This window comes from Elgaria multicarinata, chromosome 14 (genome assembly GCF_023053635.1).
Source record: "Elgaria multicarinata webbii isolate HBS135686 ecotype San Diego chromosome 14, rElgMul1.1.pri, whole genome shotgun sequence".
Classification (NCBI taxonomy): Eukaryota; Metazoa; Chordata; class Lepidosauria; order Squamata; family Anguidae; genus Elgaria; species Elgaria multicarinata.
The window spans coordinates 17,477,307-17,491,022 of NC_086184.1; the positions used below are offsets into that span (position 1 = coordinate 17,477,307).

Genomic DNA, 13,716 nt, shown 5'->3' on the forward strand with positions numbered 1-13,716 from the left:
GGTTTGAACTTGCCAACCTCAGGCGCCTATAATCATATATGCAAATAGAAAACTCAATTTCATGGGTGTCAGTCCTTATGCAGCCAAAATGGCACAACCCATGCACAAGAAGGAAGTATCAGCAGGCTCACAGGGATGCCTACTCAGGGACCAGAGGATTGCTCTCTTAAACATTCATCTATAGAAGTTGACTGGATTCATCTAAGGTAACATTTTGGAATGTTCAGTGAATATTAACATGTAGGGAGTTTTATCTTCTACGATTACCAGACAAAAGAAAGAGCATGACACAGGGCCAACTTTCCTGACAAGGAATTACAGAAACCTGAAGCAATTTCAAATCAATAACATGGAAAGAAACACACATTTAGTTGCTGTGTAACACAGGAAGGCACAGATATTGCTTCAAAGCGGTCATAAGAGAACCACTTGTGGGTAGGATGTTAGGCTTGGCTAAAGGAGATGTATATTTCAATCCTAGCTCAGCTATGAATCTCACTGGCTTAGATTCACCATTGTGGCTTAATCTACATCACAGGGTTATTGGAAGGATAAAGTGGAAAGAACCCATCACAGTCCTCTTTTTTACATATGGCAACTCACAATAAACCTGTTTCTGCTGTCTACTTGAGGTGGCGGAAACGAAGTGAGTAGATCAAGTACCTGGCAGAAAACACCACACAGCTTCTGAGCTGTGACCTGGTTTGCATGATCAAAATAAGCCACCACTTATATAAATCATGGTGTGTGTGTGGCACAATTTCTTTAATCACCACCTTGGTGCAGCTTGTTGTATCTTCCGAAACAGCGGCATGGCTTGTTGGAGGGGGAAACAATCCTTCAATAACCCATGGGTTCTTGTAGGGTTATCATAGAATAGCAGAGTTGGAAGGGGCCTACAAGGCCATCGAGTCCAACCCCCTGCTCAATGCAGGAATCCACCCTAAAGCATCCCTGACAGATGCTTGTCCAGCTGCCTCTTGAATGCCTCTAGTGTGAGAGAGCCCACAACCTCCCTAGGTAACTGATTCCATTGTCGTACTGCTCTAACAGTCAGGAAGTTTTTCCTGATGTCCAGCTGGAATCTGGCTTCCTTTAACTTGAGCCCATTATTAATTGGAGGGTTGTTTCCTCCTCCCACCAAGCCATGCCTTCTGGGTTCAGACGACATGGAAAGTTGAGCTCAGACAGTGCTTATTATGAGAATTATGCCCCCCCACACACACACATCATGATTTAAATGAGCCATGGTGGCTGATTTTAATCATGTGAATTGGCTCTGTGTGCCAGCTTGGTGGGCCACAAACTTTAGTCCGGAACCCATTCTGAGAGTAATATCTTCAATAACTACCATTATTCTGTGGCTAGTTTCAGTTCTGAGTTTTATGTGATTCTACATGGGCATCCAGAGTGGCAGGTACAATGACAGTTCTCCCTTTTGAATTGTTCCTTATGCTCCAACACCAAAAACCAGCCTAAGCTTGCACATGGAATAATTATCTATCTCATAGATGGTTTGCAAATCACACTCAACACCTGCCATTTCTAGCAACCCATTGTCAATTTGCTTTTGCTGGAAAAGCCTGGCTGTGGCCCAACCCTTCAGTCAGATGAATGGCTATTCTCCTGGCAGCTGCAGCCTGATGCATTTCTAGTAGCCAGCCACAAAAGTGTTAAATGGCAAACACAGCCCCAAAGCCCTGCATTTAGCACAAACCACGTGGCCACTCTCTAATAATGTTCACAGATCTCACCTGACACTGTCATTTCCATGTGACCTTGCAATCAAGTTCAAACGCTAAGCATGTGCAATTCTAGGCTAAGCAAGCAGCTGCTATTAAGGACCAGTCATTAATTAGCACTGCAGTACATAACGTAAGATATTAAGAGCAGCTATGGATCAGACCAAGAGTCCACGTAGCCCAGCGTTCTGTTCACACAGTGGCCAACCAGCTTTTGGCCAGGAACCCACGAGAAAGACTTGAGTGCAACAGCAACCTCCCGCCCATGTTCACCAGCAACTGGTGTACATATGCTTACTGCCTCTGCTATTGGAGGTAGCACATAGCCATCAGGACTAGTAGGCATTGATAGCCTTCTCCTCCAGGAATTTATCCAACACCCCTTTAAAGCCATCCAAATTGGTGGCCATCACCACATCTGGTGGTAGTGAATGCCAGTTTTACTATATGCTGTGTGAAGAAGTACATCCTTTTACTTGCCCTGAATCTCCCACCAATCAGCTTTAAGGGATGATCCCAGGTTCTAGTATTTTCAGAGAGGGAGAAAAATGTCTCCACTCCATGTAGTTTTTTGTTATTCAAAGATGACCCAACTACTCAAAGAACAGATTCCAAACAGGCCGCCAAGGTAGCTTTAGCCAGCCTTTGCTTTATTCTGCACATCAGCTTAGTGACAGCATGTTTTGTGAACGTTCCTTAGTGACAGCATGTTTTGCGAACGTTCCTTAATGACAGCATGTTTTGTGACTCTTCCTCCCGTTAAGGATGCTTCCCTCTGCAATGAGTCCACACCCCTTTGCAAAATGGTGCAGAGCTGTTCACAAGGGGGCAAATGTCGGGTCCTAAGGGGGAATCATATGTCCCCTTTGCCAAAATCATATGTTCCCTTTGCCAAAGCAACTGTAAAGTTGCTTCACATTGGGCCAGGTATGCAAACGTTCATTACTCTCAATGGGATGTGTATCCCAATGAGAGGGCGTGTTGGCTCACTTGCCAAGGCAAGAAGGATGAGTTCCCTCCTGCCTCCCACTAAAAGTTTCAGCCTAAGTGGCAGGATATGGGTGGTGGGGATGATAGCAAACAGATGGAAAAAAAGAAATCCATGACAGATTCAAAAGTGCCCCTGAAGAAAATGTCAGAGCAGTACCTCAACCACCTGTTTCAAGACAACTGAATAGCTGCTTGACTGAACAAAAAATACATAGTAAGGGGGAAACTCTGGAAAAATCTCTGTTGCTGTATTTTTCTGGAAAAGAGGAGTTAAAGGAACACATTGGTAGTAGCTCAGCTCCTGACAGAGCCAAGGGCTCGTCAGCCATTGCTCAACACCCCTATATAAAAAAAGGGGGATCGTAAACCAGAGCTGTAACCTCTCCTAATCGCAAGACCATCTTGCGTGTTACTGAGTAATTCATCTGAAATACAAGTTCCTCTGTGCTAATTGACACAGGAAGTGACATCTAAGCCTCTAATACCCCAACAATTGTTCAAACTTGTCATGATCATTAAGATGTATTAAGATCGGAACGCCATCCTAACGATAATATCTCTACTCAAACATCCATTGTTTGGTCCAACTGGCATCTAGTAATTGCCATTCCATCAGGCTGCAGCAGAGGGAGAGAAGGGCAGCGGAGCTATTCCATCAGCTTTGCTGATTAACCAATTGTCTTCCGCTCTCCCTCAGCTGTCACCTAACTGCAGCAACCGTTCTATAAGGCTACCGGAACTATTTCCATCCAAGTTGCTTGTTACAAGGACTTGTGCCTGAGCTTGCTTGCCTTCCTCCTCCTTTCTTTCTCCTTGTTGTAAGCCTGAGGCCAGGGACGGTCCTGTTGTTTTCCTGACCTGTAAGCCACTTTGAGAGCTTTTGGTGCTGAAGAATGGAACAGAAATACTTTCACTTAATAAATAAGCATGCAAAGGAATGTGTGCGCACCAGAACCTTTTACCGTTAAGCGAGATTTATATTTGGAAACACTTGATCAGACACCACCACATGGCACTCGAAGGAACCTTAGAGAACACCAAGGCAGTTTAGCACAGTTTAGCACACTCTTCTGGAACACAAACATTACAACCTACACAAACAACACCCTAACAGAAGAGGGCGACAAGCACACAAGTATTCTCTACTTGGAGGAGGGAAGGGGCAATCGAAAGGTTTCTCGGAGGGCAGAATTTTGCCCAGGGACAACCAATTGCTGATTCCTATTCTTAACATGGCAAAAAGGGCAGAATAAAATCTAGATATTTAAAACATCTTCAGAAAGAGAAGGAATTAATCTTCATATGATACAGAAAGGAACTGGAAGGATGCTATAATGCTCGTTTTCACACCTGCCATTGACAGATCAGGTGACATTTTACAGCACAGAAAAACTATGTCGTAATTGAAGGTGCACTGCAACTCAGAGTCCTATGGCAGAAATGGAGAAACTGACGGACAGGTAAATGGTTTGTGTGAATAAAAGGAAAGAAGCATGAAATCTGAAGCTGAGTTTTGGAAGCCAACGAGAAAAAGGCTAAAACTGGTCATCACCTTCGGTATTGCCTATTTTCAGAGCAGAGTTCCACATGTTCAAAAGTCAAAAGCAATGAGTTTACTGTTACAGGACAGGAAGATCAGATCTAGCCATGGAAATAAAGGCTCAACTCAGTGAGGTTCTCTCCAAACAATTCTCTGCCTCTGGACTTCAGAACAGCAGGAACCCTCCTGCCCCCCTGCACTCGTCCACTTTCAGTGTAGTGATGGTAAGCGTAGCAGGAGCACAAACAATTCTTAACAGTGACTCACCAGGAAGTCTGTTCATGTTGACACCTTGGGCAGAGAGTCCTATCCCCATGTACCTTCAAAACAAAGAGAAGGGTGTTAATTCAGCAAACAAAGAATGGCTGAGCAAGATCACGCAATACTACGTGTCCCTACTGAAAACATGGTCTGAATGGGAGGAAGTTGGAAGTTATCACTCAGCAGAGACTGTGGTCAGATGCCCTCTAAAGTCAAGCAGAAACTGCTCAATCAACTGGTCAGGACAACATTTTAAAAATAAAATCAAAATCAAGCCTTTTTGGCACGCTCAAATCATCTCTACCTTTGTTACCAGCTCTCCAATATAAAAATGTGTATGTCATTAATATGTCGTCATAGATAACACATGTATATTATTTAAGCTAATAGCCAAAGGCCAAGGTTGAGAATTTTGCATAGGGCCGGGTTGCACGTATCTTTCGTCTGGTTGCACACGCTGAGCCATCTCCCTTGCCCCCAGTCAGAATTAACATGCAGCAATCTGAGGCCTGCAGCTTTGTAGAAGCACCGTCTGCATGCCTCATCTCCAGCTGCACACAAGATGCTCCCTTCTCAAGTGACTAAGCACGGTAAATTGTCCATCACAGATAGCTCATTTGAATTATCTGCTCCTGGCAGGAGCGATTCCCCATCATAGCCACCCAAGGTATAGACAGTTTTGGGAGTGTTTACATTGTAAGGCTTGCCATACAGTTTTGACATGAAAGGAAGCCTACCACTGTCACACTGCTTCACAGCAGATGTCAAAGCTCTTGCTCCGAGACAGACAACAGACAAAAGAAGAAGTGACTTTTTAAAAATTAGAACTATAATCTTATGTCCTGAAACTAGGGTCTTAAAACTAGAAGAAACCCCAGACATCACATGCCCTGAAGCCCCAAAACCCCAGAGATACCAGTCCAGACTTTATCTAAAATCCTAAAAAGAATTCACACTTAGATGTTCTGACACAGCACACTATTGAAGTTGCTTGTTTGGCTGTTCATCTTGCTATTGCACAAACACACTGCCAAAAACTAGCCATGAGATTTTTCTTGAAATTCTGAAGGGGGGCGGGATTTGTTCTTGTTTTGCACTGAATTAACCACAACGAGGTACAAGTTCTCATATCAGCACTACAAAGCTTAATGATCAGATTTCAACTTTTATAATAGAGGTATATCATTAGAAACTCTTACACGCTAGTCAAGAGGGATGTACTTCCCAGTCACCCCACAACTATTTCACTAGCAATTAGTTTTTGAACAGGATGCTTTTGTCAGAAGCAAGAGAACTCTAGCTTGTTTGACTTGATCAATAACTTCTAACTTCTGCCAAGTTGTCTACCAGGAAAGGAGAGCAGCTGCTCTATAATAGCACTAGTGACCATAGCAAGAGAGGTTTTTTCCTGTGGTGTGTCAAAGTACCTAAAGATTAATATTAACCAAATCAATGCAACTACCAATAGGAGTAAGTATGCCAACCTAGAAGGGAAAGAGGGCTGGGAACACTGAATGAATGCTATTTTGTCTGTTGCATTCCTGTGGTTTTTAATGAATTGCATTGATGCTTTATTCTTCTGTGATTTGCTGTATGCTGCTTTTGGGGGCATGCAGTGGGAAAGCAAGTAGCACATTTAAAAGTAATTAAATCCATGGTGATCTGAATCTCAATACCTATTCTTAAATACAGTGTAAAGCCCATAGTGCTAATAGTCCCTTTCCTGCTTTTTTTGCCCTTCTGTCCCCTCACCGCAGAGGGGCACATCCATAATGCAAGTATGGCCATGCATAAAGAACCCCCCCCCCTACCGAAATCTGCATGCGGCACAGCCCCAGTCCCTCCCTTGCACACCCTGATTGGCCACTTGCATCTGTTTCCTCCCTTTCTGCTGGCAGCAACAGCCCAACTTCGCACCACACTGATTGGCTGAGCAGAACCGTCTGTCATACCGCTGGGCGAAGGGCAGCCCTGACTGTTTGATGTGGAGGAAATTAATTGCTATTAAAGCTTGAGCTTTGAATTTTTTCAAAGTTTCAAAATTTTCTGCACATCTACACTACTCACTACTACATTGAAGGCTTTCAGTTTAAAACAAAAATGAGTCAAGTCAGTCTGGTAGATCTCTAGTAATAAGCCTTACAGTACCACATTCTTATATAAGATAAAACTTGCACTGACAAAAACCACACACACATAGACACAAAAATGTATGAATTTGTACAGCTGCTGTTGAAGTCAAAGCTAAATGGCTTCCATAAGAAAATTTAGGCAATTCTACAAGTAGAAGTACTTTCTTCTCATGCCAGTGCAGCTCACTGAGAAGTTGCCAAAGACCTGGGTACCAAGGCAGAAAAACTGTTGTTCTTACTCCGTATGAGAAAAATGAAAATGCCCTCCAGTGGGCACTGACCTCTCTGTGTTACAGGGAGACAATGTACATTCCAATGCCATTATAAACAATGGCTGGAGCAAAGCATTTTATAAGTGTAACTTATAAGAACCCAAGTCCTTTATAAACGTTGAATGCCAGAGATGAAAGACTAGTTGTGACAGTCACACAGCTCATGCTGTTTATTGTATTAATAGTGCATCCCCTTTCTAGCAGAAGAGCAGCTTTCACAGTCTGGCATAAACACTCATTTAGCAGAATACTATTTCTGGATACAACCAGGCTTCCAGACACCAAACCAAGAAAGCTACCAACGGTGCCATGCCAAACTGGTATAACAATATACACAGACAGGAATAATTTATCAAGACAACTACCTGGACAATCGTCTGTGACCCTTATGTCAGTCCTTTTACAGGCTCAAGATAAGCATACCACCGAACAAGTTGCTAAATTTCTTAATCAGGCAATCCTTATCAGATCAGTTATGGTGGCAGGACTTCCTTTTGCTTCTAGTACAGAACTTTAAGGAGGCTTCATGCAATCATACTCTGTTTTAATTCCATGTATTTTAAATATTTATTATGTGTTTTCATATGTTTTATTGGTCTGTTGACTGTAATAAAAAGAATTGAATTGACAACTACCTCATTCACAAGAGTACTATGATATAGGATCATTATTACTCCCATTTTACAGATGGAACTGAGGCAGAGAGAAAGTTTGACTTGTTCCACTGAGAGGTCATGGCTGAATGGATCCTCAAAACTGCCACCGGGCTGCAATGTCAATGCTGCTGAGATGTAGCACTAATACGTTGGGGGAAAGTACAGCACAAACCAGAAGTAGAAGGCCAATCTCTGCATGATTGCACAATAATTTTACAAACTGTACCAAGTGACAGTAGCAAAGCATCATAGTATTCTTTGATTTGCCCTTATCACAAAAAACAAAAGCTCCCACACAATTCAAGATCACCAGCTGGATAGCATAAATGTCAATTTCACAAGTATTGTGCCATTTTCAGAATAAGTTACAATTATTTATTTTATTATTTTATTTATTAAAACATTTGTATCCCACCCTATATCACAAGGCTCTCAGGGCTGGTAAAATCATACAAACAATATAAAACAATAAATATACACAGCTAAAAACAAAGTAAGCAATAAGTTAAAACCAGTATAGAATTTAAAAACAGTAAAACCAATTAAAATAGTTAAAACTATGTACAGGCGTGGTGAATTTAGCCATCAAAGGCTTTGTTAAAAATCCATGTCTTAACTTGGCACCAAAATGAAGCCAGTGCCAGACGGGCCTCCAAGGGGAGGGCATTCCACAATTACCATCAAATCCACTGTATTCGGTCATCTAATTGGAAATAATTAGCCCCTGCTACACATTGGCTGGTGCCATTAACATATTCAAATCGAAAAGTGTGGACACTCTTAATGGCTTGCTTTTGCCTGCCGATATGCGGCCTTTTGGAAGCCGGGAGCACTTTGTTTTCAGCTGTGCCAGTCTCTTGAGCCCACCCTTCTTTAATGTCTTCTTTATAGCTCCTCTCAGCTACTGCTCGATGTCAGTGTCCATTGGCTTTCACTTGTCATTACAGCTAGTTGACACTTGTACTGGTATGAACTCTTCACTCTACGTGGAGAATGTGCCTTGCAAATTCACCGTCAAAATCAAGAAGACAGTTTTTCGGCTACCAGAAAACTGTAATCCTTGGTGTCTCTGCTTGCTTACTCAACAAATATATAGAATGCTGGTATATGATCTTTTCTCAGATGGTCGTTGTCATTAAATCCCAATGGAAGGATGTTTCAGCGCATTAGACTACCTATAGGCTAAAATAAACCAATGTCAACTGCGGTGACAGAAATGCACTACCTGAAGGATTATTTAACAGAATAGTTGTTTTAAATGGATATTGCTGTTGTATGCTTTTGATGGTTTAAAATTTCTGTATGTTTGTTTTTAATGTTCACTGTTTTTAACTTTTGTAAACCTCCCAGAGAGCTTCAGCTATGGGGCGGTATAAAAATGTAATAAATAAATAAATAAATAAATAAATATTAACATGGCTGCAACTTCTCATTTTCCAGTCTTCTGAAGAATTGCTACCTTCATCTTGGAAAACATCCTAAATATCTCTATTCGTAGGTATTCTTTCAGGGCCTTCATTCTTCAAAACTGTCTTGTCAGCATAGCAGTTAAGAGCATGAGCTCAGAAGACTCCGGTCCAAGTCTCACTCAACTCAGACGCAAACTTGCCAGGTTTCCTTAGGCAAACCACTATCTCTCAGTTTTCTATCTATAATGTGGAGATGACCGTCATGTCCTATCTCACAGGTCCAATGTAAGAATTACTGAGATATTGTTTTGACGTAGTTTTGGGAATTAGGAAAAACACGGTGCAAATATCAATTTCTACTCCTGAGTCTCTCTGACTTGACAAAGCAAACAATGTTTCTGTATTGCCAAGGCTGACTGGTTGGACAGTTGGGAAAGAGCAGGAACATCACATGCCTGATGTTTATTTAAGCTATCCTCAGAGGCATGATCCCAGCTTGCATGGATCTGATCCCTCTGATGGGACTGAAGGTGTCAGTTGTTCCTACGTTTATTACATGAAAGTCTACTGAATAGTTCCTGAGCACAGCTATCACAGACCACTGAAAGCAGATCTCCCAATTCTCATCTGTTGTGCCGATGGTACAGTTTTACTTTAAGGTTTTTATTTAAAATTGGGTACAAAAAGTTCTGGAGCACTCATGGACAAACAAGGGAACTTCTTTATTAACACAGTGAATATCTGATAACATTTCCCTTCTGGGAAATGCATAATGGATTTTGCTACATAAAAGTAGTCTTATGACCAAATTTGGTCCAGTTGCCAATAATATACCAGTTCCACCAAAAACATTGTAGCTGTTCTCTTCCCTCACCAAGATTACTCAATGCAATATCTTTCCTCATAGGTAAGAAAAGTGCAATATCCACAGTAGGAGGGCATCTTCTGGAAGTAGAATGTATAAACCATCGATCCGCACAGGACATTTGACGACAACCTTAAACATTCTAAACCACTACTTGCCATCATTTGCCTAGGGAGAACCTTAAAATGGAACTATATAGATACAATTTAGTAATGTAAGTACTACCAGGTCAAGAGCAGAAGGCATCTGATTTCTCATTTTAGCAACTGGGACAAAGACACCCAAAAAATCCTGCTGTGGTACCAGAGTGAGGAAACAGTATTAAAAGGTATTTCATAAGTCTCCACACCCTTGCAGTGACACTGGATTCTCAATAACCTGGTATCCACATACATGATTTCATCATTAGTATTACAACAAACAACAAAAAGCCAGCCAGCTAAGTCCACCATCCATTGCTAAGATCTTATTTTCCCTTTTCCAAAGATAACAACTGTTCTTCACTATAGGATACAGAGCCAATTTCTGACAAAGAGACCTTAAAAAGAGTCCTACATTTGGTCTTATCCCAGCATGCAAGATGTTTGTTTATTCTCATCACCCTTGAAAAATCAAGTCTGCATCAGATGAACAGCCTCAAAAAAGCAGCAGAACTGCCAAACTTCCAGAGTATTAGCAATTACCTCAAAACTACTTATTCTAAAGTAATTGGACTAAAGATGATGATAAATAATAATAATAATAATAATAATACCCCAGAATAATGTATTCAAGTCTACAGGCTATGGCAGCAGTAGGCAATCCAATGACCTCCAAATATTTTGGATTACAAAATCCATAATCCCTTACCATTGGCAATCCTGGCCAAGGTTGAATGCAGCTGTAGTCCATAACATCTGGAGGACACTGGGTTGCCTACCCTTGGCATAAGGTAACACAAGGTAAAGTATTTCCTGATGCTTTAACATAGGAAAGTGCAGTTCTCAATGGGCCAGTTCACACATCATGTAAAGCCACTGTGGGTTAATTAACCTGCGGGATTTCATGGTGTGCTCAACTACAATTTTGAATATATAAGCAGCAGTGGGCACATAGCCCTAGAACAGCCCACAGGTTGTTTAACCCTTGCATAACCCATGCCACCTGGGTTTGCATGACACAAGCCACTGTGCGCACTTGTCACAACTTGCATATTCCAAATGGCGGCAAGCACATACTACAGCCTCCACGATAATAATAATAATAATAATAATAATAATAATAATAATAATAACAATAATAATAATAATAATAATATATTTGTTAACTGATATTTGATTGTGTGAACCAGGTCATGTTCTTTAGATTTAATGGGCCATCTATGCCCTCAATTTCCTTATGTCCACAGAATTGCTCAGCATAAACTACCCATATTTATTTACCCATATCCTTTGTCTTAAGTACCGACAAAGAATTCTTATAAAAAAAACTTATTTTACAGCAGAAGGAATAACAGTTTGCTTAGTTTCACTCAGCTACATGGATGGTTTTCCTCCATATCCCTTACAGACACTGCCATATTGGATTTCAGTCCCAACACACTAACAAGCCACATTGGAATTTTAAGACGTAAGCTTGGTATAATTACCCATATCAGCCAGCAAAGGGAGCAGCATAATAAGCATGGCTCATCTCAGTATACATTACTGGCTTGGCATTTGATGGCAGGAAGTCAAACCGGTTTTTTAACTTGAACTGGAGCTGAACCTGAATCATAGTTGTATCCTCCCAGCTGAACCTGAATCCAAACTAAAGAGCTGCCTCAGCTCCTATTTTAAAACTAAACTGGTGTGACTTTGTACATGTTGGGCTAGACAGAAACACAGTGTTACCCCTCCACACACACACACTTCAAAATGTCACCATCTAGCTTAAGTGAAAGCAGCTGAGACTAGCGGAGACCTCCTAGAAGACAGAAAGATCAATTATCCAGAATGGAGTAAAACACACGCACTTACCCATCTCTACCTTTACTGACTATCTTCACTTCAAAGTAATAAATACCACAGGCCGCAGGGATGGGGTGGGTAGCCCTGACTGAAGCAGCATCCTTGTGATTTTTCCCATGTCCTGTGAAAACAGAAAGGAAAGGGGGGAGAGGGATGTGAGATCACAAGCCCTTTCAACTTCTTGGCAGCCACCATCTGACCAGAACAGGGCCTTTGAAGAGCCAGAATCATTCTGCATGGAAGCCCAGAAGAGGAAGAGAGGATGCCTGGCTTATAAAGCAGTGGGCTCCTGTACTGCACCATGGAGGAACAGACAGCAAGGATGCCCTTGGCTCTCCCTTTGTCTTTCGAAAACGACAGGCAATCCAGTATGGGCTGAACAGGCCAACAATCCAAATTCTAGGGGGAAAGCAAAGAAATGGTTTGCTGGCCGGATGCAAACCAAAACCCAGACACCAGCTCTTGCAAAGGGCTCGACACCAATGCCCTCGTACCTGCCAGGGCAAAGGAAAGCCCCTTCCGTCTGCCCACAATTTCCACACAGGTTGGGCGACCCCTGGGAAGATCCCCATCTCTGCCCGAGCAGCAGGCGAGTCAGACTGAGTCAATCCAAGCCCCCTACCCACCTGCACTCCCCCGTTCTCGTAAGACCAACCGCAGGAAGGCTTCCCCTCGGCAGGGTCCCTCAGAGCTAAACCCCTATTGCCAACACAGCTTGATAACGCCTCCCTCGACACCCCTTCTTCTCCCTCGAAGGACCCTGAATCCGAGTCCTTCGCCGCCGCCGCCGCCCCACTTCTCCTCGCCTTCTTCCAGAGACATTTTTCACGCCACCTGCAACCTGCCCCCCATCCTCGCCTGCCCCCCAAGCTGAAATCCTCCACTCCCCGCCTCGTCCCCGTCAGAGGATGCCCTCAAGGCCTTCTCTGAGCGGCCCCCCAAGGGATACAGGGCCTTTCCCCAAGAGACCCCCGCCCTGAATCCTCTCTCCCCCTTCAGCCCGTCCCTTCCTCCCTCTCTCTCTACCTTTGTAGTGGACGCGCAGGTTGCCCTGGGAGAGGCCGATGTAGTTATACTTGTCCTTGGGGCTCCAGGCACGCGGCAGCGGCGTCTCGGCCGGGTTGACGGCCGGGTAGAGGCGGCGGAGGCGCTGGTTCAGCTCCTGCTCCTCCGGAGGCGGCGGGGGAGGCGGCGGCGGCAGCGCCGAGTCTCCCCCAGGTAAGCTCGCTGCACCCGCGTCCGCCATCTTGAATCCACTATTGTGTCAGCAGGAGGGGAGCGGGCCCCGTTTCCTAGGCTGTCCAATGAGAGGCGGGCTCGGCCACAATGGAGCCGAAGGGCACGACGGGAAAACGAGTCCAGCCGCCCCCTGAAGACGAAGTCCGCTTGAGGAATCCAGGACTACAAGTCCCGAGGAACACCGCGCGGGAGGACCCGCCCACTCCCTGTGTCGCGCGGCACGCCGGGACAACGAGTCGAGTGAGGACTTTGTTGCAAGGAAAAAGAGTAGTTCAGGAGCGCTCTCGGCTGTGCATGCCTGCTTAAGCACACTTATTCCGGAGTAAGTGCCACTGAATGCAACACGTTGAGGGTTCCGGCAAGATGACTGCAATCCTGTGCGTGTTTAAAGCGAGAGAGCCAGCCCCAAAGTGGGGCTTACTTCTGAATAAAAATGCGTAGCATCATCTGGCTGAAAACTAAATGGTGAAAAGGGAAATTAGCGGACAAATCGGTATTGCTACCCGGTGCGGTCGTGGGGGACAGCGGTTACCCCACCTTCCGTGCCCCACACAGTCTCAAGAGAATTAGATCTGTCCCACCCCAAAAGCACGGCTCTGTAATGGGCTGCTTTCCCATTCAG

General features: G+C 43.7%; 1 protein-coding gene across 3 annotated transcripts in view; it reads right to left on the reverse strand.

Moving 5' to 3' along the window:
* RANBP10 (RAN binding protein 10) overlaps positions 1-13,106 on the reverse strand; it is a 51,036-nt gene extending 37,930 nt beyond the window's left edge. For 2 of the 3 annotated variants that reach the window (XM_063141001.1, XM_063141000.1), the window contains exons 1-3: positions 12,882-13,106; positions 11,865-11,976; positions 4,540-4,592 (exon numbers count right to left, since the gene is read on the reverse strand). In XM_063141001.1, coding sequence (XP_062997071.1) covers positions 4,540-4,592; positions 11,865-11,976; positions 12,882-13,101 — 385 coding nt within the window. In that variant the 5' untranslated portion in view covers positions 13,102-13,106. Of the gene's footprint in view, positions 1-4,539; positions 4,594-4,828; positions 4,834-11,864; positions 11,977-12,881 lie in introns of those variants that run through there. The other variant, XM_063141002.1, reaches the window with a different exon arrangement.
* Between the last annotated feature and the right edge of the window lie 610 nt (positions 13,107-13,716).